This window comes from Drosophila miranda, chromosome 4 (assembly GCF_003369915.1).
Source record: "Drosophila miranda strain MSH22 chromosome 4, D.miranda_PacBio2.1, whole genome shotgun sequence".
NCBI lineage: Eukaryota > Metazoa > Arthropoda > Insecta > Diptera > Drosophilidae > Drosophila > Drosophila miranda.
Window position 1 is genome coordinate 25,792,698 of NC_046677.1, and position 23,752 is coordinate 25,816,449.

General features: G+C 40.4%; 3 protein-coding genes across 5 annotated transcripts in view; 2 read left to right on the top strand and 1 right to left on the bottom strand.

Moving 5' to 3' along the window:
* The first annotated feature begins 87 nt into the window (after positions 1–87).
* LOC108162122 (rabenosyn-5) lies at positions 88–2,136 on the top strand. Its single transcript, XM_017296696.2, has 4 exons — positions 88–180; positions 236–1,082; positions 1,142–1,749; positions 1,807–2,136. The coding sequence occupies exons 2-4, from the start codon at positions 419–421 to the stop codon at positions 2,065–2,067; spliced, it is 1,533 nt and encodes a 510-aa protein (XP_017152185.1). The 5' UTR covers positions 88–180; positions 236–418; the 3' UTR covers positions 2,068–2,136.
* Positions 2,123–2,763, bottom strand: LOC108162123 (acyl-CoA-binding protein). The gene is made up of 3 exons (XM_017296698.2): positions 2,658–2,763; positions 2,470–2,584; positions 2,123–2,394 (listed from the first exon to the last, which is right to left on the bottom strand). Exons 1-3 carry the CDS (start codon positions 2,670–2,672, stop codon positions 2,252–2,254), a joined length of 273 nt encoding a protein of 90 aa, XP_017152187.1. The 5' UTR covers positions 2,673–2,763; the 3' UTR covers positions 2,123–2,251.
* Positions 2,764–3,481: 718 nt separating this feature from the next.
* Positions 3,482–23,752, top strand: part of LOC108162223 (polypeptide N-acetylgalactosaminyltransferase 5) — a 29,423-nt gene continuing 9,152 nt past the window's right edge. Inside the window, exons 1-2 of one of the 3 annotated variants that reach the window (XM_017296842.2) lie at positions 3,482–3,588; positions 4,051–4,121. The gene's annotated coding sequence lies outside the window, so the exon portion shown is untranslated. Of the gene's footprint in view, positions 4,122–23,752 lie in introns of all 3 variants that reach the window. The other 2 variants (XM_017296843.2, XM_017296844.2) reach the window with 2 other exon arrangements.

Sequence of the window (23,752 nt, forward strand, 5' to 3'; positions counted from 1 at the left end):
TGTTTTGGCTTTAAAGGCGTAGGCTGGGTGGCTGAATATGTCCGTGAAAACTTCCAGGCAGGCAACTTGCGACGCGTCTGCTTCTTGCATTTCGGACACTCACCGCGAAGAGCTTTCGTTTCAAGTGTGCGCGGCTCCCAGTGAATGGCACCTCGTGGAAAGAAGCAGAGTTTGCAGCAGGTTTGATTATTTTGGTAAAATCATTATTTTAAATTTAATAAAACTGTATTTCTAGGCCTGCAGTCACGTCATTTAAGTGCTAGACTTTACCTGGATGTGGCCGGCAAGCCATAGCTAGTCATGACAATGTCCCACATCTAGAGGAACGGCCACAGTAATCTGTTTCGTGGGCGAGGGCACAACAAACACACACCCACCAAAAAATAGCCCAAATCTAGTGCTTACTCATCGTTTAAAAATGGCTAGTAATCCCTTCGACAGCGATGAGGATCAGAGTGCCGCCAGTGGGGAGATCCTAGAGGGTTTCCTCTGTCCCATTTGCCGGGCAGATCTGAAATCCATTGATGTACTGACGGATCATTTTGCGCGCCAGCATGCCGAGGAGGAGGATACCCTCAAGTCTGTGTTCAATATATTTGTGAAGGCCAAGAAGAAAATCCTTAATAACTTTGAAGATGAACGCGGTGCGGCGGGCTCCTCATATTCGACAGCGGGCGGACCATCGGCCAATTCCAATGGAAATGGCGCTGACCAGCGGGTGCTGAGCAATGCTCGCTCCCGTTTCAATGTCTTTAACTACATGTCCAAGCAGCAGGTCGGCGCCGAGTGTTCGCACTTTGAGTACTTTCAATCTGTGCGCAATCCTCGCCTGGAACGCTACGCGAGTGAGACGAACAAGCTGATAATACGACTGCATCGGCTGTTGAAAGACTTGCCCTCGGATTCGGTGCAGCGCAAGCAGCATGAACAACAGACGGTGGCCTGGCTGGATGGCACTTCGGTGAAGCTGTGCCCCAGCTGTGCCAAGAGTTTCCACATCGCCCGGAGGCAGCATCACTGCCGTCTCTGTGGCGGCATTATGTGCAATGATTGTTCCAAGTTCCTAGCCCTAGAGAATGCCTGTAAGTGGGAGTACTCTTTGAGATCGTTCACCTGATTATAATTTTGTTCCGTTTTGTAGTGCAATTGGCCAGCCTCTCGACCAGTCGGAGCGAGCCATTGCAGCAGATGCATCAGGGTGACCGTGCCATACGCCTCTGCGAGCACTGTCTGTGGCTGCTGGACACACGACAGGACATGCACGAAAGCCGCACATGTCGCCCACTGCTCGTACAGGTCTATGAGCAGATCCGGCAGCTGCAAAAGGATGTCACCCCAGACCTGGACATGTATCTGAAGATCATCAACAGCCTGCACGAGGGGGAGACTATATTTACCATTACGGATGCTAGCGCGTTGCGCGGCAAGATAGGCCAGGTGGCCGAGACCATGGATATGCGGAGTAAACGCATTCTGGCCATTTACTGTGAGCCCGGCAGTCGGGAGGAGTCTCTTAAGAAGGCCATTCGTCTGAGCTGCATCCAGGCCATCAAGGAGCGGATGTTGTCGCTGCCACCGCTGCCGGATGAGGCGCTTATCCAGCAGATACAGGAACGCAAGCGTATGGAGACGGAGCAGCGCATCCTCACCGAACAGCGGATGGCCATGGAGGCGTATGAGCGTTACGGCCTGGGTGCCACAATCATACAGTCGGGTGGGGGTCTGGAGAGCGGGTCCTTTGCTCAGGGGGTGAGTGTTATTGAGTTGTATCTGGATTCCTCCACTAATTCCTATTACTTGTTTCAGTCGGATCTGCAATCAATTAACAACTGGTCTGCCCCGCAAGCCTCCACCTCAAAGTCCGGCCTGGACGATCCCCTCATTGAACAAATCAATATTATAAAGGGCTACATTAAGCAGGCACGGCAGGACATGAATTTCGAGGTGGTGGAAACGCTGGAGCTGAACCTACGCGAGCTGCAGCGCGAGGTGTACGAGAGACAGCGCAAGTCCCAGAACAGTGCCGCCTCGCCCGAGGTTGAACAGCAGCAGCAGAACCAGTCCTAAAACAGTATATATCTATGTTGTATATATGCATTCCCGCAAAATGACAAATTAAATATACATTTCAATGTGTGTGAGTATATTTTTTGTGCGGAAAAGACTCAAGACTTGTGCGTTTTACGACATGTGAGATTCCAAAATGCATTAATATAATAATATCATTATGTACGATAATTCGTATCCCATCCTAAGACTTTAGTCCGACGGAGGAAATCAATCCCTTAACTTTGGCTATATACGCGCCCTGCGCATCGGCATTACTCATTCCTTTGCGTGCATTCCAGGCCTCCCACTTCGCCTTGCCCTTAAAGTCCAAGAAACCGGGCTTGTCTAGAGTATTAGAAGCCATAAAATGCATTAATAATTCATTGATTTTATCCAACAACTGTCCGTTCTCTCACGCACCGGTATTGCAATCGCCCACTGTGGCCTGCTTGAACAGGCTGTAGAGTTCCAAAAGGTCATTATCTGCGGGCGTGGTATTCAGATTCTTGACATCTTCGGCAGCTTGATTGAATTCCTGCAAGTGTACATCAAAAGAGAAGATATATAGAATAGGTGTTACTTTAGTCTGTATAAAAGCTAACTTTTACCTGTAATTCGGCCATGATTTACGATTTTCGAGAGAGCGGAGAAATTTCTGTTGGACACGACACGACTGTTCTTTTTCTGTAAAAGTAGTATATATTCTGATATTTTTTGGTATATTTGATCGTTAAAATATACCGTCCGACCCTCAGAAATATACCGAAATATACCGTAAATTCCATTATACATATTCCTTGTTTTTAAAATTCCGTAGAATATTACTAGCTATATAAAACATTTAGATATGCCCACATAATTTTATCCGACTATTGTATTTATTTTCTAATAGACTGGTTTATTTTAAACACTTGCTTTTATTGCATTTTTCGTATAAAGAGGTTTAAGGGAAAATGGTCAAACAAAAAAAAAAAGAAAGAGGATAGTAGTTCCTATTGTTCAATTTTGATATTCCGTGGAATATTATTAGCTAGATAAAACAATTTGCCATGCCCACATAATTTTATCCGATTAACAAATCAATTTTCCTATTCTAAATAATTGCTTTTATTGGATTTCTAAAATGTATATATTAATTACGTTTTAAAACAGTATCTTCATATTAAATTAACGAAATAGTGTACACAAATGGCCATACTCCGGTTGTCAAGCAACAAGTCTTCCAATACCAGCAACATTGCGATTGTTTTTTTTGTTGAACTATTTTTTTTAAACCTTTTTTAGTCAAAATACAATAAAAGCAAGTATTTAGAATAAGCCAGTTTCCGCCGTTCACCTCAAGTAGTTGAGCTATTTAAATTAAGGGGGCTTAAGTGGGCTAAGTTCGATTTCTTATCGATATACGTTGTTGTTGAGCCACAAAAATTGAGGCAAAAGCGGTCACACTGAAGTCAAGCCGCTGCCGAAGATATGTCGCGTCGCGCATGAATTAATTATTAATAAAAAAAAAGGAAATTAAAGTGCTTGTGCAGTGCTGGTGTGAGTACCGGGCCATGGAAATTTGTATGATAATTTTTCGCGCTCATTGATAGAGCTCAGTTGATGGAGGAAAAGAGCAACACACATATACATGCATACGTGTGCACTTGATGGTCGCCGCGCACGCACACAGAGTAGAAGTAGTAGTAGTAGAAAGTGCAGCAGCAGGCAGGCGCGGTCCATAATAAAGTATATAAGCAAATCGGTAGCGGGTATACGATACGTCGGTGTAAATAAACCGGGTCGCCCACATTCTAAGGGGCGCCTCCCCATCCCCTCTCGCCATCTCTCATTCTCCTGTAAGAATTGCGGAAAACGTGTTTAATTTTCGAGTATCGTATCTCTCTCTCTCTTCGCTCTGTTGTGTGCGTGCCTGATTTTGTTGTTCAATTTAATTCGCCACATACACATACACACACACACTAGTTAATCCTGCCGCCCTGCTCTTCCTCCCCCCTGCAGCAGCAGCAGCAGCTACTATCTCCTCGCATCACCATCCAGCAGCGACGCGCACCGGAGATTTATTTCCATAGGTAAGTCGACTGTTGATACTTTTCTCCCATTCTCCATTCACGATGCATTTGCTCCTCTCTTCTGCACATTTGGGGGCTTAGTTCGGCGTAAAATCATTTCAGTATAATATGTATGTTCCTGAACTTGATTTTTATTGGAGGTCGCTGTCAATTAAACCGGTTCACGGAATGGCACTGCGAGTCCGATGCTGGACTGAAGATGCCAGGCTCCAGCAGATCTTCTTTTTCTGGTTTCACATCAGGCTTTTCTACCCAGGGTATATTTTATTCGTGGAGATGTAGAATTCTTTACCGAATTATATGAAGGAAGTGTAGATCTGTGGCAGAGGGAACGCCTCTAAAAATCAAGACCAAAAATATGGAATATGCAGCAATTTGAAGCTGTTTAGGATTCTACTTTGGTGTTCTCATTAAAAGTGGTCTCATCAAGTGAAATGCAGAAATTTCATGAATGAACTCAAGGACAATAAGAGCTTTGCAATATTCACAGCAGAAATATAGGGTTAAAGGGACTGGTCCAATAGAAAGATCAGAGAGAACAAAGAGAGATCCGTTAGAGAGCGAATCGGAATCAGGATGAACGTTCCACTCTGACCAACGAAAGAGCGTAGGAAGATGGAATTCCAATAAGTTTTGAAGAAAAAAGGTAGAGGTCTGAGAGGTATGGTATCCTCTCGTTCGAATATCGACTCTAACGTTATCTTTGTTTTTGCTCTCCCTCTCTGTGTTTCTTCTTAGATTTTTCTGTTTTCTTGCTTGTCCTATCGCCTGCCGTTGCTGGCCATTGCAAATGCGTTTTTTCCGTCTGTGTTTTTTTTTTTGCTTTTTATCAGCCCACACTGTTGTTGTCGCACCGTGGAACCAAATGCATTAAGGTCGCACTGGTATTTTACTGTAATTAATGTTGAGGCAAACTAATGACAATGGGCCACGTACATACTTATTGCCCTCAGTGCTATGATGATGACGACGACGACGACGACGATGATAGTGACCGTCAGAGAGAAATACTTGGGTCGTGACTCTGGGCGATCGTGGACACCAACAACAAAGAAGAGATTGTGAGAAGAAATTCCAAAGAAACGAAAAAAAATGATTGTCGAAATTTTAGTGATTATCAGCAGAAAGTGAGTACTTTCTGAAAATTTATGATTACTCTGTGGAAACTTCAGTCACTCTTGACCTTTATCTACGACAAGTAGTTCTTCCGCTCCATGCAGTTATTGATGAGCAACGCCCACTGTAAATTAGCCCTGCCCTCGGCCTCTGCAGCAGTCAGGTATTTTTGCTTCTTCCTCGGAACTTCTTGCAAATTATGCCATAAACAAGACTGAGAGAAATGAAGGCCGCTCCATCCAAGCGGAGGGCTGAAACTTTTGATACCCTTTGGCAGATCGACAGGGAAATTCTTTTTGATTTAGATCGAACAAGAGATCTCTCTGTGGAAAGAATATTTTACGATATAGGGATCCTATTTGTGAAGTGCTTGAGAAAAATACCATAGATATCTGCTGAATCAGGTTGTAATTACTAGCCTTCTGTCAAAAGTGATAATTCTTTTGATACCTATGGCATAAAGGGTATAAAACAACTGCCACATGCCGCCAATAAATGAACGAAAAACTTTGTTTTTTCCTTGGGCCACTTTTAATGTTCTACAGAGAGATGATCTCCTCCCTCTCGGTCTCTCCTTCTATTGCTCTCATCAGCGCAATGTAGCAATGTTAAGCCCCCCTCCCCGCCTCCACCATTCGGATGGAGAAAGCCATCAACGCTCCGTAAATTCCCTCGAAGCCAACACTAAACTAACACACACACACACACAGGCAGAACACACACCTGCAACAACGACTACAGTTATGGCTAGAAAAAGAAGCGGAGAGGAGGAGCAGCCGCATGGCATCAACATTGCGATGCTGATGCTGTATGGTGTGGAAGATTTCCCCATAGTAAAGCTGGTTTTACTCGCATCTTAATTGTCTCTAGGATGAAAATACTCTTTTTTTTTATAGCACTGTCACTGCGGTTTTGGGTGGAACGTGACGATACCCAATGATCGGACACCTTTTCTGAAGGGAAATATATGATGAGAATACATTCTCGTTGGAACTTCAAAATAGAGATTTGAGATGATGTTCTCGCTTTTTAAATTCTTTCTAATTGATATTTTCATAAGGCTAATAAGGCAAGACTGCTTTTGAGGGCTTAGATCTGTCTACCAGATTACTTTTTGGTCTATTCTCAGGTGGATACGTATTGTATCTTTTACTTTGGTTTCCACAGCTTCTTTCGATGATTTTAAATTGAAAATTCAAACGATTAGTTGCATTTTCGTTAGATATTTAGACATTGCTGAAGAAAATGTCACAAGATTACTAATTCCAACTGTAATACCCATTCAAATATAGTAATTTTTAGGTATTTAGAGCTTCACCGAATATGTGTCCCATATCTTGGTTATTGTGGGTATCGCACAGCTAATTTATGATATGATTTCCCCATTTTCGTGGACAGAAAACTATTAATTGACACATTTCTGTTTTAATTTGATTTTGAAATGTGTTAATTGAAATAATCTCCTTAACTCCACTTCTATATTTTGGTATTCCTAGACCTAAAGAAACATTTTTCGATTAACCTTTGTAGGGGACTGTTTTTTAGGGCATTCAAAAGTCTAAGCCACCTAGATTCATTCACTTTTTTGTGGTCTCTGAGCCAAAAGCTGGCACTGTTGCGAATATATGGTGCTCTTGTCGCTGTCATCTTTTATGGGCGGCCTCCTGTTGCCGTTGTTTGTGCCACACTGTCTGTCTGCCTGCCACTCATGGCCAAATGAAGACCAACTACTCATCCTGGGCCATCTCTTGTGCCTTTCCCTCCTCTTGTGTGTTTTTCGAGCCTGATTGACTGCAGCAAGTGTGCATCAGGGGCATACCACATCACACACACGCACACACACACACACACACAGAGTCCAACATGAGCCAGCGGCTTCTTTTCACTTCATAAAACGTTAATGAGTTTTAAGGCCCCCCCGATCCATCCATCGTGTGTGCTCATGTGGGAGCAAAGTGGCTCCAAAAGGGGGCCTTGAAATTGCCATCCAAAAACAGGTCGATCGAAAATAGAAAAAGAGAAAAAATACAGAAACAGCAGTTGGAAAACAATTACAAATATCATTGGCCTTATTTCTTTTGTTTTTAAATTTTACGAAACTGCTGTTTTTTTGGGTTCCTACGAATGTCACCGATTCACGCACGCACACATACACACATGAAGTTATTGCAAATACAGATACATATGTACATCTACAGCACAGCTGACGTAGCGGATAACTGTATTTGTACAGCTTTTCGCACTTTGCTTTGGCTCCGAATAGGCTCTCGCATTTCACCCCCATCTCCTCGCATCATCTCTCGCACTCCACTTGACACCGCTCTTGTTCTCGCTCTCTCTCTCTCTGTCTAGCATATGCTACTGCTCTACTCTACTCTCGTTCTCCCGCTTTCGTCGCTTTGGCGCTTTTAAGCTTCCGAAAATGATTACGCGGCATTTAACACATAGACACTTCCTCTCCTCCACTCTACCACTGCTCCCTTTACGAAGTGAGAAGAGAAGGAATGACTCAGTGGTCGCTGCAGTCGATACCCTGCAAGTCCGGCCGATGCACATCTTTTCGTGGCTTCTCTTGGAAATTTCTATGGAATCTATACGATTGTAATATCTGTAATATATTCAGGAGATTCCATAGAAAAAGACTTACACACAGGAATATTAATCCGTATCTATTACCTACCTAAAGAAAGGGCATCTAAAGCTTATATTCCGCGAAATGTAGAACCTCTTATTTCTATTTTTGGCGCATACTGTGGCTACAAATACTTATTTCCTCTAAGCCCGCGCCCCAGACAATATTAATACTTGTTCTTATTTGCAGGTTCTTTTCTCATCTTTCTCTATTTGTTCTTTCTTTCCCACTTTTTTGCTTACGCATCTTGAAAGAAGGAACAGCATGAAAAAGAGGAAACAGTTCTGTTGCCACACATTTTCTTTAGCCGGTCCGCACACAAAGTTTTCTACCCTACAAAGAGACAGAAAACAAGTATGATGGTCCTGTCATTTCTTTTGAATCCTTGGCAAACAAAAACATCTCTAAGAGCATTTATTCCAACTCGAATACTTTCCACAAGAGGGACTGTTGCATACCCTTTTAAAAAGGGGGGGGGGTATCGTATCTTTTGGTCTCGCATTCCCCTACCACGTGGGCCACATTCTTTCATTTCATTTCATTTCCTTGCCAATTCTTTTAAGTTTTGCTTTGAGTTTCGTTTTCTTTGTGTCTTTTTGTCTATTCTCGTTCTTCTTTTTTGTGTGTTTCTGTTCATTCTTGTTCAAAACTGTTGTGTTGTGTTGTCTAATGAAAATGCCTTGATTATTTATGAGCATAAATTAAAAATTAACAGTACGCTGCACACAGATACACACCCACACAGAGGGAATGCCTCCGCATTGCCCCCCCACAAGCGTAATTCAATTATGTTGCATATATTTCATATTGCAAAAGGCAGGCGGGCAGTCAGCAGCGGAGGGAAATTTATGAGCCATGCCCCCAGGGTCGGGTCGGTTCGGTTCGGTTTGGTTCGGGTCGGTACTACTTTGTCAAAGCCAAAACCAAGAGACCCAAAACCCACCGAACCGACCGACCAACCAACCAGTGGAGCAGAGAGTCAGCAAAGCCCCCAGAGCCAGAGTCAGCGCCAGAGCCAGAGTCAGAGCCAGAGCCAGAGCCAGAGCTCCAGCCACTACAAAGGTCCGCCAGTCCGCCGACCAGTGCTGCCAGCGTAGCAAATTTTCACAGCCAGTGCTGCCAGCTAAGCACATTTTCACGGCAGCAGACAGCAGGGCAGGGGAGGGCAGGGCAGACCAAATGCAAAACGTGGGTGGTGTGGCGGTGGCCGTGGCTGTGTGGTGTAGTGTGTGCCCCATAAATTCAGATAAACTATTAGTGCATGAAAGCAGCCACAAACAAAAGAAGGTTCCATACCGTTCCCCTATTCCCCATCTGTTATCTGGCCCACACACAGAACATATGTATGTAGATAGTCAAAGAGCCAGACGAAACATAAGTTAACAATATTTTGCACTCTATTCGAGAGCAGAGGAGAGGAGCGGAGAACCAATCAATCGTATTACTCACGTGGCCCAAAAATCATCTAGGAATTTGATTTCCTAATTGCTATGCTTGGGGGGACACTAAAAGTTACGCAAAGCGTTTCGTTTAAATTAGACCAATGCCACATGGAATGGAACACATTTGCCACATTGTAAGCTCTCTTTGCCGTTGCTGTTGCTGTCTTTCTTTCTATCAATTTCTTTGCCTACAGAGGTACAAAACACAGCACAATCTATAATTAAATGGAAAAGATACGCTGTTAAGTAAAACTAAAAGTTCTTGCGACAGTAAAAGGCTATCGGTTTCTTTTCTGTACTGTTTCTAAGGGGAAATGGAACCTACGTTGAATATTTCTAAAATAAATACAACATTTTTAAGCAAAACTAAAAGTTACACAACATTTGCATCGAGTTCAATGGCTTTTCATGGATTTATTTCAAACCCTGTCTCTCCTTTCCGAACATTTGCATAACAGATAAGCTTGCAGTCATAACAAACAAACATACTCTACTCGTATATGAATGAAAGAAACGTCAACAGAATGACCTAACTGGGGCTTCCACGTTGCGTTCTACGTAATCGGATTTCCCCTGTTCTTAATCAATTTGAGGAGCTTCCACCACATAGAAGGTTATAGACTAAACAAACTCTTATCGTTCTAAGAATTGAATGAAAGACAGAAGCCTTTGGTAAACAAATGGTAAACAACGCCACAGCGCTCTCTCCTAGAATTCCTTTCACACTCCTATTTGTCTGCTAGTGCTGTCCAAGATCATTTATTTTATAAAGAATATGATTTTTCTATAATTTTATGAAACAATTGCTATCATTTTTCATTCCTTTGAAGACTCATTGTTATCTGCTCTATTGTTTTAACCAAAATAGTCGACTAGGAATACATTTTTTACTCCTATCAATCCATGAAGAATCCCAAGAAATTTCGATAATCATAGCTTGTTTAAGAAATGCTTAGATAAGATTCTTCTTCTATCAATCTTTTAAATATAAAAGTAACCTCGAGAATCTTGGGAATAACAACAGATGGACAGTCGTCCATTTATCCCGATCAAGAATATATTCTTAATATATGTACTATATGGTATTGGAAAGTCTTCTGTTTGTGCATTACAAACTTTCGAAAAATGCCTTTCGAAAAACCTCTGAAATCAGCTTTAAAGAATTTAATTTATTAACTCGAATGATTCCCTGATGCCAAATTTGTAATCCCTTTGTACCATCTGTAGAGTGTAGATTGTACAAAAAATAAAGCCCAGAGATGACTCAAACATTCTGCTATACGAAAGGGGGTGGGGTAGTGAGGGATCAACACATTTGCATTGGTTTTTTTTTTTGTGCGGGGCGGCGCCCGCTTGGAGATTATGCGGTGGTGTAAGCCATTGGGGATCTGTGTACCCCCCCTGCACCTCCACAATAACCAAATGTATGCCATAGAAATTTGTATTCCATTGTCAATAACACGCATCACGCATCCCACATGGGCCATGCCCCATGCCCACTGCACGAGGGGAGGCGCCAGTCCCGCAGTCCGCAGTCCGTCAGAGTGGCTCACAAATGTCCCCTATATACAGATGTATACGATATGTCGCTATGTCGATGTGTCTGTACGGTGGGGGAGAATGTCGCGTAGCAGAGAGTGCGATAAAAGAAAGAAGGAACCACGAGGCGACACAGATGATGAAGCTGGTGCTTCTGCGGTGGCGACTGCTGCAAGGAGAACGATTAAGTTGAGGCAATAATAAGGAAATAACATTTTAATGGGCATAAAGAGGAGATTGGCTTTCAGTGCAAGCGTGTGTGTGTTCGTCTGTGTGTAAGAAAGGCAAGGAGAAAAGGGAATAAACGGAGAGCATCCGAGTATGGGTGGAGGAGGATAGTATGTGTGTGTGTGAATGGGTGTGTCGATTATACGAAAAACCGCAAAACAGTCAAATCTCCTCTCCGGCACCCGCCCCGCTCCCTCCCCGGCACATCTGTTACCCACGGGTGCGTTCATGCGTGATTGCTAATCGCGATAAGCAGGGGAATTTGTAATGTGATTTTAGGGCCGGGCCGGGCCGGGCTGGGCTTGATTTCAATTTTGAAACTAGTTCAAAGCAATAAAAAACGATGCGAATAAAATCTATCCCTTTGCAGCCATTTTGTAGGTCACTAATTACACAAAAATTAGACAGAAAAATTGTACAATAAACGATGAAAGTTTTAAACGATAGGCAACTAATTTTTTTTGTTCAAAATACCAATTTTTTCTTTACATTAAAAAAAACCCTAACCATAAATCAAATAATACTTTATTAAACAGTTTTTGAAGTCCTAAATCTGTTAAATAATGGGATTTGATGGCAGGGTATTTTTTGTTGAGTGTAGCCCAGAACTGCAAAATGAATTATTAAATTCTACACGAAGTCTACATTCGTGATATTCTCCTGCTATTGGAATCCTACAGGCGTGATCTTGTGCAAAAAAAAACTACAAAAATAAGAGTACAATTTTGTGTGTGTTTTTGTTCTGTTCTCCAATCAAAATGTTCATCATTAAATCGGTAGAAAGTCCCATCGAATAATGGCATCTTGTGGACAAGAGAAATAGCAAAATTTTGTATAATAGGTATCGAAATTTCTCCACCTTTAAACTTCCAAATATTCCCATCTTTAATTCTAAATTATTCGAATTTATTTTCCTTTAATTAAGTCGAAACCACTTTAATTTCCGTAATTGGTTGAATCGCATAAACGATGCCTAATGGCAGAACCGAAGACCAAAAAATGGAGAGCCACAAGACACAACAAATTAATGATGCGGGTCAAACCCCAAGCCAGAGGACACCATCCCCTGCACACGCCCCCGTCCATCCCACCACCCATGCCCCGGATGCGATGGTCCAAATAAAATTACCATTGTACCAAATGTCAAACGCCACAGAAAAAAAAAAAAACTTTTTCGTTTGTTCCACTTATTTGTCTTGTCCCGTGGTCCGTCCGACTCCCTTTTATGCACATTCTTCTCTTTTTTTTGTTGGTTTTTTATTTGGTTTGCAGCTTCGTGCAAAGTTTTACAAATTGCAGGAGCAAAAAATACAACAGACAGAAAAAACAACTTTATTTGATAGAAAAAAAAGAACGGTACAAAAAAGAAGTGAAGTTTTGGTAAATGAGCAATTGCTATGCAAACGCTTTGGCCGCTTAGCATATTTTCTGCTTTCTAAACGCCTCCACCTGCCGGCAGAAACTCGGACTGGGACTGGGACTGGGAGTTCTCTTGGTCTTTCATCTGCCTCTTCTGCTACATTTAACACTGCAGAATCAGCAGCACCAAAAGCAGAAGTTACTGAAGTTCTCTGTTCTTTTTGGCTTACATTTTCCCATATATACCCAGCAAGTACGTACATATAAGAGGTATCCCCGTTTTGGAGTAGGTGTGTGCTATTACTGAGTAATACTGCAGTTGCATTCGCTCTGGAATTTATATTTATCTAATACCCTAATATGGAGATAACAAAGTCATTGAATATTGGAAAATAGATAACATATTGATATTTGATTACAGATTACACAATTATATTATCAGGCAGGTTCCGGCTTTAACTTACTTGTGCGTTTCGGTATGGTTTTTAGGGGCTTCCGTTTTCGCCAATTTTGGTCTCAATTTAGTGCTGTTAAGCTCACTAAATCCGCTGTTATGTGTAACATCCGATGTATCGTTCTGCGTCAGCTGTTTGCACAAAAACGTAAAGTGCTATTGCAAAGCAAAATTCGATTTTGGGTTAAACAAAAATCTTTATAAATAAGGCCTAAGCTAAATTGTCCTGGTAATGGTGCCGATTATAAGTTAATTTATCAATAAGTCAACTATTTTTTTCTTCTTCAATTAAGATTCGTTTTGTTGTATAATAAGTCGTTTTTATTTGAAAACGAAAAATTTTGCACCACGTGAGCACCAATTTATTCGTTTTCCAAAGTGAATCCGAAAGTTTATTCGAAAGTGAAACCGGGAGCCGCCTGTCTGTATGAGTTTGCTTCCGCTGGAATTTATATTTATCTAAAACCCAAACATTGTGTATTTTTAAACAAATCGGTGTTTACAATTTCTGTATGAGATGAGGAATGATTTTCGAGCCCGCACAAACTTACCCTCTCTTCGGTCTCTTCGTTAGATTTCATTGGGTTGATTTTGTGCATCAACATTTATAGCAATCGTCTGTACATTTACCAAAAAAAAGTTATCCAAATTGTATAAGTATTACCGGTTATATAGGGGAGAGGATTCTTTTGCTCTCCTTCTGAATTACCTTTGTGTGTAATGGGTATCCCATAGTCTATATATCGACTGGTATGTACAGATTCATTAAGCTCTCCTTTTTTGCTCTCTCGTTCTTTGTCTGTCTATCTGTGTTACCTACTTTTTCTCTCCCTCTATTTGTTTTTAATTAAAATGCGTGTCATGAAATCTCCTTTTTTTTTGTTTTTTGTTACTTTGCCAAAAGATTTCAGCTGGGAGAAAAAATTAGCTCACAAATCCCCTTTATGAGCTTTGAATAGTTGATGGATGGAAATGATAATGATGCTGGGGTTGGGGGATGACAATGACGATGGCTCTATATCCCAAGATTATTCAGTTGTCAATTTCTCACATTTCTCTTCATTAGGCGACATATTTTTTTCCCCTCTCCTGTTCTATGGCGTCGTTTTCCGTATTCTGTTTTCCTTTAGAATTCCACTTCGGTTTTCCAATAAATTCCCTATCTTTAATGTTCGTCATTAATCTTTTTTTTTTGTTTTTTTATGGCTTAACGATATATGTATTTAATTTGATTTATTCCCCGCAATCAAATGGGGGCTTACAAAAGTAAATACAAATTATAGTAAATATTTTATGGGGCTTTTATTTATGTGTGTGTTTTTGGGCTACCACGTGCCACTGGGCTATAATCAGTTGCATTAAACCTTCTTCTTTTTGTAATATTTGTAACCTTTTAAATCACATTATCACACTCTTCTGATATCCATCATTCCCCAGACTCTGCTCTGCCTTTGAGGCGGATGGGGGCACTCTTTTAATTGCCATTCCCGTATCTCACGATTCGATAAAACGGAAAACAAAAGCCACCTGCCTTTGGGGCTGAGGGGGCTAGGGGCGCCAGGGGGGTAAAAATTAACATTTTATTAGCAGAAATTGCGAGGCGTTGGTAGTCATCGTCACCACGTCGTCGTCTGTCGTCGTCGTCTTAGTTCATTAACCTGCCCCAACGGACAGTAGACAGAGTATACGGCAATAGAGCAGCCAGCAGCGGACCTCCCATTTGTTTTTATGACTCCCTGAGCAGAGTGCCTTTATTTTGTGGATTGTGGAACGCATGTGTGTACACTGTTTACAGTGATTGCTGCGGCGTATTTATAGCGCTAATTTGTATCATTTTTTACCCTTTCTTCAGGGTATTACGATTTCAAATAAAGGAATCTAACATGTACGAATTTTGATAGGAATTATGAGTCGGTTCGAGTGGAAATTTTAGATAGATTTTGGAAGTGTGTGGGATTATTGTTTTTTAAACAAATATTTAGGCATTTACACCATTCGAATGAATCTACGACTATTTTATCGCCTCAATAGAACGTGTTCTGAATTTTCATGGATAAGTTGCAGTGGAAATTTCTTCAAGAATCATCGAGGGAAACCCCTGAGCGCAGGTTTTGATAAAATGTATTCTTTTTATTTCCAAATTCAAGAGTATCTTTAGAGACAACTTTGCTCTGAAAAGCTATTATTCCTTTTCTTGTTTTCAGCTGGCATTCTGCATGCCAACATGAAACAGAAATAAATTTTATTTGTGTGCAATATAAATTACGCGCCTTTCACATTTGGTTGGAGGCAGGGGCAGGCCGCCACAGCACCAGAACTTTAGAATAAAGTCATCCACAGAGAGAGGGAGAGACTGGTGGGGGAATTGGCAGTGAGCCACAGATCATTAAAGTGCCAAGTGCAGGGCCCCTTACACACACCTACAAACGGCAGACCAGACAGACATTACCGTCCAAATAAACAGTATGCCTGAAATTTATGTGGAATTTTTATTTGACTTTTTTCGGGGGTTATGTGGCGTGTGTGTGTGTGCGTGTGTGTGGATGCCTCAAATGAGCGCACTTAATTATACAAAGTATTTTCGTGGCTCAACTTAAACTCGAGTGATTTATTTATTATGGGGGCATGGCAGGGCAGCATGCTGGGGCATCAAAATGATTAATTTATGTGTGTGTGTGGAGCAGGTATTTCTGGTATGCAAATCAGCGTGTGGAAGCCGTATGGAAGCCATGCGGATTACAGGGAATTTCCTATAGATGATGAATAAAATGCATCATTGTTTCATGCTGCAAATTGATTGGTTTTATTACTTACAAGGTGGCGCTATCTATTCAATGGGTTTTGAGATTATAGGAGGAATGGGACTCTTTAGTTATAGTTTAGTGCATTTAAATATATCCAGAGTAACCTTTTTTGAATCCAAAGTGGACAACAGATCCCCTTTATGACGTCTTCTTTTGGTATTCTTCTTCAAAGAAACATTTCATTCAGAATTAACATTGGAAAAGCCATCCGAAATGTCCAGTAAATTTACTTTTGGCCACGTTTATGCATTCAAATGAAAAATAACTGAAAAAATTCAAGGAATATTCTTCTCAAACGTTGTGTTTGCTCTTTATAATATGCGAATGTTACAGATATTTCTTCTTCACCTAAAGCCTATAAATTCCCCTAATTTACAAATTTAGTTCCAAATTCGTGGCGAAGGTACCTCGTTTCGTGTCATTCGTAATAGGGGTATCCTTTCGCTTATGGCAAATTTCTACTACAAATAAACCCTTCATTTGACGAATGCGGCCTTACTTAATTAGCATCCTTACAAAGAGGGACTCATATTTTTCTAATATTTTTTTAAAGCACCAATTATGTTACTATTAATCTTCAATATTTCCAATACTACTGATCTTTCCCCAAACCACTTTTTGATTTGACTTTGACTAAATTTCAATAAAGTCATTCGAGTTGATGGACCTCTTTCAGCATAAAAGATTTCAAAAAAATGTCTTTTCGATGGAAACACTTGCGAATCAAAAGATTTCGCATATGAAGTGTCATAAACTGAGTAAAACGAGGGTTAAATCAGCGTGTGATAAATGGTTTTCACGTGAATCCCCTTCCCACAATGTGGTTGTAAAAAACAAAAGGCAGATGTTGCCTGTCATTTGTGGGGGCCCCTGGGAAGCGATAATAACAGGTCGCCTGGTCAAACGGTTGGACGGTCGCTCGGTCGGTCATCATCGTCTGGTCAGCAAACGACTCTCTTAATTGTACAATTTCATTAATTGCATTTAATTGCTTACGTTTTCCAAATTGTTTTGCACTGTTTTGCTTTTGGTTTGCTTTCATTTTCCTGTTGCGGTTTTTTTGTATACCCTCTCAGAGGGGGTGCTTGTAATTCAGTGCCAATTTATATCCTTTCTCCGAATAGATCACCTAAAAATTGTTTGTTCAATCGGAAAACAATACTTTGGTGTCGTTTTTGTTGACTGTTAAACAACATCAGGCGTTATAAAAGTAAATCACCCTTTGTTTTGTATGTGTTGGGATGCCGTGTACTACTTACATAGCCCTCAATGATTATGTTTTTTTTAAGATAAAAATCAAGCAAACATTAGATTTTACACTTAGCATTTTACATGGCCATAGGTATTATAGAGACAATCCGTCGAAAAACAAGCCAATTTCTGAGAAAAACTTCTGTTTCTGAATATATACCAATGAAATCTCTCACAGGCTATAGTTTTGAGGTGTTTTTCATCTTCTTAATATGTAGATGTGACAAATTGTGTCGTTGTAGATCAAACAAAGGGTTTGGTTATACGTATGTCGGACGTAATGTGGCAGCGCCACGGGTCGATTATGCATCAGGTGGAATGCGTTTCTTCCTAGATTAAACTTGCTATCGTTTTGGCCACATGATGGGTGCACTCTCCCCACCTAAAGGTCCCAATAAAAACAATCAATCTTTTAGGGTACGTTCTTGCTACCAAAAGATCCTTCATGACACGGCACATTGATGCGCCGGCACTGTGGACTGAAGCGTATGCTGCAAAAGAGTATGTCCAAGAATACAACCAGAAAGAAGGGTATCAAAAGCTTCGGCAAGATTTCTTTTGTGTTAATTTTTTTATGCACTTTTAATTGCATTTTGTGTTACAATTTCATTCTGTAAGCATTGTCACAACGATGTTGCCGGGCCCCAATTATTGCAATAGCTATTCTTCCCATACGAGTGTACTCGTTGTCGTGGCAGTCACAGCTGATCAGAGAGGAAGGGGGAGGTGGAGGGGGAGGGGGCATGCGACCTTCGCCGCAAAACACAACCAGCCGCCAATTCATTAATAAATTGCTTCAAAATTGTGATTGCCAGCTACAGGCGTAAGGCAGGCCGTGCAGAGATTTCTCGAGAGTGGAATAAAATGTTGCCTTTCAAGTGCCAAACAGGTTCGATTCGATCTTGTTATCTTTTAGTAGTGGGGGGGGAGGCTCTCTAACTGGGCTGTGGCTCTTCCTCTTTTCGTCGGCGTTGGCCAAAGAATTTCCCACTAAAAGTTGACACAGATTTTCATCAAATTAATTGCTTTGCTCTTTTTAGAGTGCACATCGCTGTGCGCTCTGAGCGCGCGCGTTGATGGCGTGGCTGCCGGCTGCTGGCTGCTGCCTGCCTGCCAATGACACTCAACAAGCGTGCTAAGTGTTGTGCACAAGTTTAGTTAACCCAGAGACACGCACGAACCTGTATGGAATACAGTAGAGATTCGGTAGCGTACAATTTGATTTAGTAAATGGAATGTCTTCCGAGCGAAACTATAGCTAAAACCTTAAGAAAATGTCAATAAGTTGGAGGTAAAGGATTTTTTTTTTGTGGCACATTCGTAGAATCACCCGAATGTCGTTGATTCCGTGTGCAAATTTCCCATAAGTGAACGGACACACTCGTTACGAATCTTGAGAGATTTAAGAGGAGAAAAAGATGAAAATTGCATGTTTTTTTTAACTTGGAAATATTCTAACTACTAAATAAAACTAAACTCAAACTGAAGCCATTACTCTAAAAAATCATTATGTTTTGTAAAAAATAAGAATATATATTTTTGCCGGTCTCGACTCTATAAAATTCTTAAAAAACACAAAATCTTTAAAAGAAAAGTTTATTAACATACAAATTGAATCGTTTTCTATAAAAAAAAATAATGCTTTTGGTATAAAAACGTTTCATATCGAAGGTAAATTTTTTAGTCTTTTATCAAAAGCCCATAAAACTTTTTCAAATAAACAGACATTCAAAATCTCTTGAATATTTGTTTACTAAATTTAAAAAATACACCCAAAGTACATACTGGTTTCTTTCATTCTACTTCTGTGCCTTCTTTGTATTCATATTCATAGCATATTGCACTGTACCCTCGGTATAGTTTGCCACGCCTTTTACGCCCCCCTCCCTACGTTATCAGTAGCAATAAACAGGAAAGCTTAAAAAGCTTTCAGAGTGCCATTGCCATCCCATGCTCCTTACCTCTTGTAAAAAATGTTAGCTTCCGCTTCCCGACGATAGAAACCAGCGGAAAAATAGGTAGATAGATTGAGTGGCTTGAGGGGGTAGGGTAGGGGAGAGTGTAAGAGAAAATTGAACTATTTTTATGGCAGTTTGACAGTTTTTGAATGGTTACGCTGCTACGTGCTGCAGATAGTTGTGCGTGCGTGTGTGCGTGTGTGTGTGTGTGTGTGTGTGTGTCCACGCAGCGCTCTCTATTTTAATTAAAAATTCTAGAAAATTAAATTAAAAACATTTTTTTTGCTGGCGCAATGCAGTAACGGGGGCCATAAAGCAAAAACTTGAAGGCACAAGTGCGAACTAACGAACAAACACGAACCGAACAAATGCTTATCGACACAACAGCGGCCCACCCACCATCGGGCGAAAGAGCGAGAGAAACAGAGAGAGAAATCAAAGTTCAAGTTCAGCGATGCCGGCAGCGCCGTCCCGTTCTACAATTGAAACCGATTGTCATACATAAATCATCAATTTTGTTGTCGTCGCCGGTCCGACCGAAACAGTGGGCTGAAAACGGGCATGAAAGATTATGAAATTAAACATTTCTAAGAACTTTTTGAATGGCAATTACTTACCGATCTTATAAATTAGGTGTATAAATATATCCAGCACAAATACTACCTCTTTGATTTCAATCATTGTCGGCAGGGAATTGTGCTTCATGGAATGGAGCCAGAGTTCCAGAGTGTATTATTTTTCTCACTTAATCAAAAAACCAAAGCTTAATCAGTCTTGATTTTTTTTCCTATGGCAAATCCTTAGGCAGTAGAATGTCTTAATTTTCGTTTCTTCTAATTTTTATCAATTTCCGAACACTGTGCCGCCCGAACACTCTCCCGCGCTCTCTCTCTCTCTCTCTCTCTCTCTCTGGCCGAGTCTTTCTTTCATGATGCTTACATTTGTTGCCCTGCCTGTAACTGTTGTTTTGCTTCTGTTTTGCTGTTTCTGTTCCTTTCTTGGTCTTCCTCTTGAGTGCGCGCCGACAGCCGCGGCCTGCTGTTGCTACAATTGCTTTTAAATTGAATTATAATTAAGTGCTAATGTAGATTTAATAAATATGGTTATCTGATAATAGTTTAATGTAGTTGTTTATTGACAAGAAAACGGTTAACAATGATTAATTTTTATGAGAATTTTATTATGAAAATCTTTGATGCGTTTCCAAGCCGAACAGTTTTTATTGTGGTTGAATTTGAGTTTGCTTTGGCGAATGCAACTCTTAAGTAAAAAAAAACACAATTATTATGGAGTATAAAGTAAAACTAATTATAAATTAATACTAATGGTATAAATAATACTTAAAGGAGCATCGATGTATATCTGACATTTTAGGATGGCACAGATGTATTACAAAATTGTATTTAATTTGAATCCTTATGGGGGTTTTACTATGAAACAGTGAACGATACTTTTTGGAATCTATAGGATCAATTTTATTTTATTTATTCCAAGCTAAAGACCATTTGAGAATGGGAACAGATTATTTTTTGAATTTAATGTAAAATTAAAACAAATTTTAGGGAGTAATAAAAGAGCTCCCAGTGAAAATTATATGTTGATTGTGCAACGGAGCAATTTAAGAGTATTTTCTAACATTACTCCGAACTAAGAACATTCGAATAATCAATAGAAAAGCTAACAATAATTATGGGAGCTATAGGATTGGTGCTGTAGATAGATTTTTTTCAGAATTTCCAGCGAAATTGGAAGTGATTTATTGTGTGAAATAGTAGAATTTACAGTGGAAATTCGCATCAATTAAGAGAGAAAAAGTATAATTTGCAGAGTACTTATGGCAAATATATACTGTACGAAAAAAAAAAACTATGCAATCGAAAATGCTTTCAAAGTAGAACAGGACAAATACCACCTCATTTTGTTTAAGTGGAGTCAACAGTTTTCAGTGATAAATGGGTATGGGAAGTGATGCGAATTTCATTGTTATTGAATTTGCATAGGAATAAAAAATTCTTAAAATTCTTAAGCTAAAAAAAAACTAACATTGATTTTGGAGTTGAAAAGAGGGCAAATTTCACTCTCTTTCTGGCACCCGGCACCTGGCACTGGCGCTTGTAATGTTCGCTCTACTTGTTATCCCACCTAAAAATGATGTTGTTTGTTATTTTTTGTTCATCGGGCAAACCTGATTACCTGTCAATTAGCAGTTCACAAAGCATGACTGGTGCTCCACCCACTCCCCCTTTCTCTCTCTCCCTCTCTCTCGCTGTGCCTGTCTGTGTGGATAATTGCATTTCAACATTTTACCCAGATGCCAATTATGATTTTCAAGCTGAACACACACAAAACACACACACACACCCACAAATTGTAAAATGTATTCATTTGACATAATTGTAATTGAATTGTCTATCGCATAAAAAATGTACATACATATGTACGAGCGTTTTCGTTCTGCAAATGAAAATAAATGTCAGGAGCACAAAACAAGCGTGAAAGCAGAGCTGTTAAAATTTGATTAATTCGAATAAAACAACACAAGATAAAAGCAAATCAAATTTAAAGAACATATTTAATGAATATGTTGTTTTATGGTTGGATTTCTTCATATGGGGGTTTTGAAATACCCTTGAAAAAGGCTGGACGTATTAGGACTGCCCGTCGGTCAACCCAGGAAGAAACTGAGACCGAGGGGCGCTGCGGCATGACGCGCGAGGCGTTTAATCGTACACATACGTAATCGTGGGTAGGTTTAGAATAAAATATTCCCAAAGAAATTCATTTACATAAATGCTTTTCATATTTCTTCTTAAATAAAGAAATTTTCATAGGAATTTTTCATTGAGACTCAATTATAATTATAATTTAAATTAAATACTCTGTTTGCGAATAGAATTCACTTTGATTTAAACACAAATGTATGTAAATTTATGTATATAAATCTGTGTACTATACGTGTATTTTGAATCTTATATATAAAACAAATACAAAGTTCGCAAAAAGAGTTGTCACTGTATTATGATACGGGTGGAAATTTTATTTAATTAAAATTCATATTCAAAAAAGTCTTTCTTCCAAATTTCAGTCACGTATTGACTCACAAATATATAAACAATTTTACGGTATCATCTGGTTCCTGTTTTTAAGAGATTTCATTGAAACACGAGTACATTTTGAATTATTAATAAATTTAAATGCACTCGCAGATCGGGCCATTGAAAATGGGATTCAATTTTAATATTTTTTTCATGTTGTTTTTTGAGTACAGTTTTAACCGTGTGACTACACCGCTTACGAAAAAGCTTCCCTGTAAAATTGTAATTATAAAAAAAAGCTGGAATTTCCTTTTTGTGTTATTTTCATTTGCCGCTTTTTTAAATTTATTATTGATGATTCCCGACGATGGGCCACTCCTGTGTGCAGCAGCAGTAGCAGCTGAAGTTCTCTTCTCCCCACTTTGGGGTCTCTGTGGTGTGTGGGGTCTCCTTTCGTACATGCAATTGCATATTTTAACAGAGTGTTCACTCTAGAGCCTCCTTATCCCCTACGGCCTTGCCTTGCCTTGCCCCTTGGCCTGCCTCTGCCGCTCCCCGGATCTGTGCCTGGTGGTACATACAAGTGTGCGTGCAACGTGATGGTGGGAAACGGGTTTTTTTCAGACTCCCGGAGACGACTCGACTCGACTCGACTCTTGTCTAGTTTGGCAAGAGCGAAGCTCAACGACGACGTCGCATGCCTTATGAATGATTCAAATGCACGTTATGTGAGCGCCAACAGAAAAGCAAAAAAAGGCAAAAATAGTGTTCGAAGCTGGGCTTTTGCTGAGTCGAGGTTTGAATACCCTAGAGGGGATTTTTGAAGAGATTTCGTAGATCAGACATACCCACTTTCATTGACAGACCGCTGACAAAACAAACGTGTTTTTGCGGCCGAGAGTGCAAAAACAAAATAGTCAAAGAGCGTGCCCAGCGCTGATATGGACAGTTGGATCGTAGAATAGTTGCCTGTGGTAATCCACGAGATTTATAAAGCCAAGATATTCATTGATCTCAGTGGTATAATCGGGTTGGAGTATATTTGAACCAATGTCCATTCGCTTATGGGAAATTTCGCACTGCGAGGCATGTATTTGATTCTATATGATTCTTTCTCTGGGCTACAAACGTCTTGTAAATCTGTGTCTACCCTCCCGCCTCCAGGGCATGCAAAGAAAGCCAGCTGAAAAGCCCTGGCAAAATACCGTTAAGAGTTGTTGCGCTTTTTCTGTAGCTCTCGCACTCTCGACAGCAGCTCTCGTTTGGCTTGTTGTTTGTCTGTTTGTCGTCTGCTTGATGCCACCTCGTCTCTGCTGCGGCCTCTGCTGTTGCCGTTGCTGTTGCTGTTGCTGTTGCCCTCTTGTGCTGCTGTTGCTTCTGACTCGGTTTGCGCCTGACTGCTGCCTTGTGTGACTATGACCTTTGTCAATGGAATTTTTTGGCCAAAACGGCATTTGAAATACTGTTTTTCTTCCTCCTTTTGATGCCGTTGGCATTTGGGTGTGCAAGCACGAGATTCAGAGATATTTGCGGTGGGAGCCAGAGCCATAGCCAGAGCCAAAGTCAGAGATCCAGCAACAGAGCTGGGAAGCCAGAGCCCCAACGAATCCTAAAGCCGGAAAAGAGGTATTGAAATTGAAGCTTTGATTCGATTTATCGATGCAGATGTGTGCCATTTGCATGGGAAATGTGTGCGTGTGTGTGTGTGTTTGTCCCATATAAAGAGAGGCTTGTGGGGCTTGTGGGGCTTGATTCTTATATGGAATAACAAAAAGTATCAATGCAAATGAAAATAATTGAGATGTTTGTATCT

What these genes read in the sequence shown, in the direction of transcription:
- LOC108162123 (XM_017296698.2), bottom strand. An exon ending in AGTGGGCGATTGCAATACCG is followed by an intron (nt 2,395 to 2,469) that starts GTGCGTGAGAGA and finishes CTAATACTCTAG; the next exon opens with ACAAGCCCGGTTTCTTGGAC.
- LOC108162122 (XM_017296696.2), top strand. Translation starts at nt 419, where the DNA reads ATGGCTAGTAATCCCTTCGACAGCGATGAGGATCAGAGTGCCGCCAGT. An exon ending in CCTAGCCCTAGAGAATGCCT is followed by an intron (nt 1,083 to 1,141) that starts GTAAGTGGGAGT and finishes TCCGTTTTGTAG; the next exon opens with TGCAATTGGCCAGCCTCTCG. An exon ending in GCGGGTCCTTTGCTCAGGGG is followed by an intron (nt 1,750 to 1,806) that starts GTGAGTGTTATT and finishes TACTTGTTTCAG; the next exon opens with TCGGATCTGCAATCAATTAA.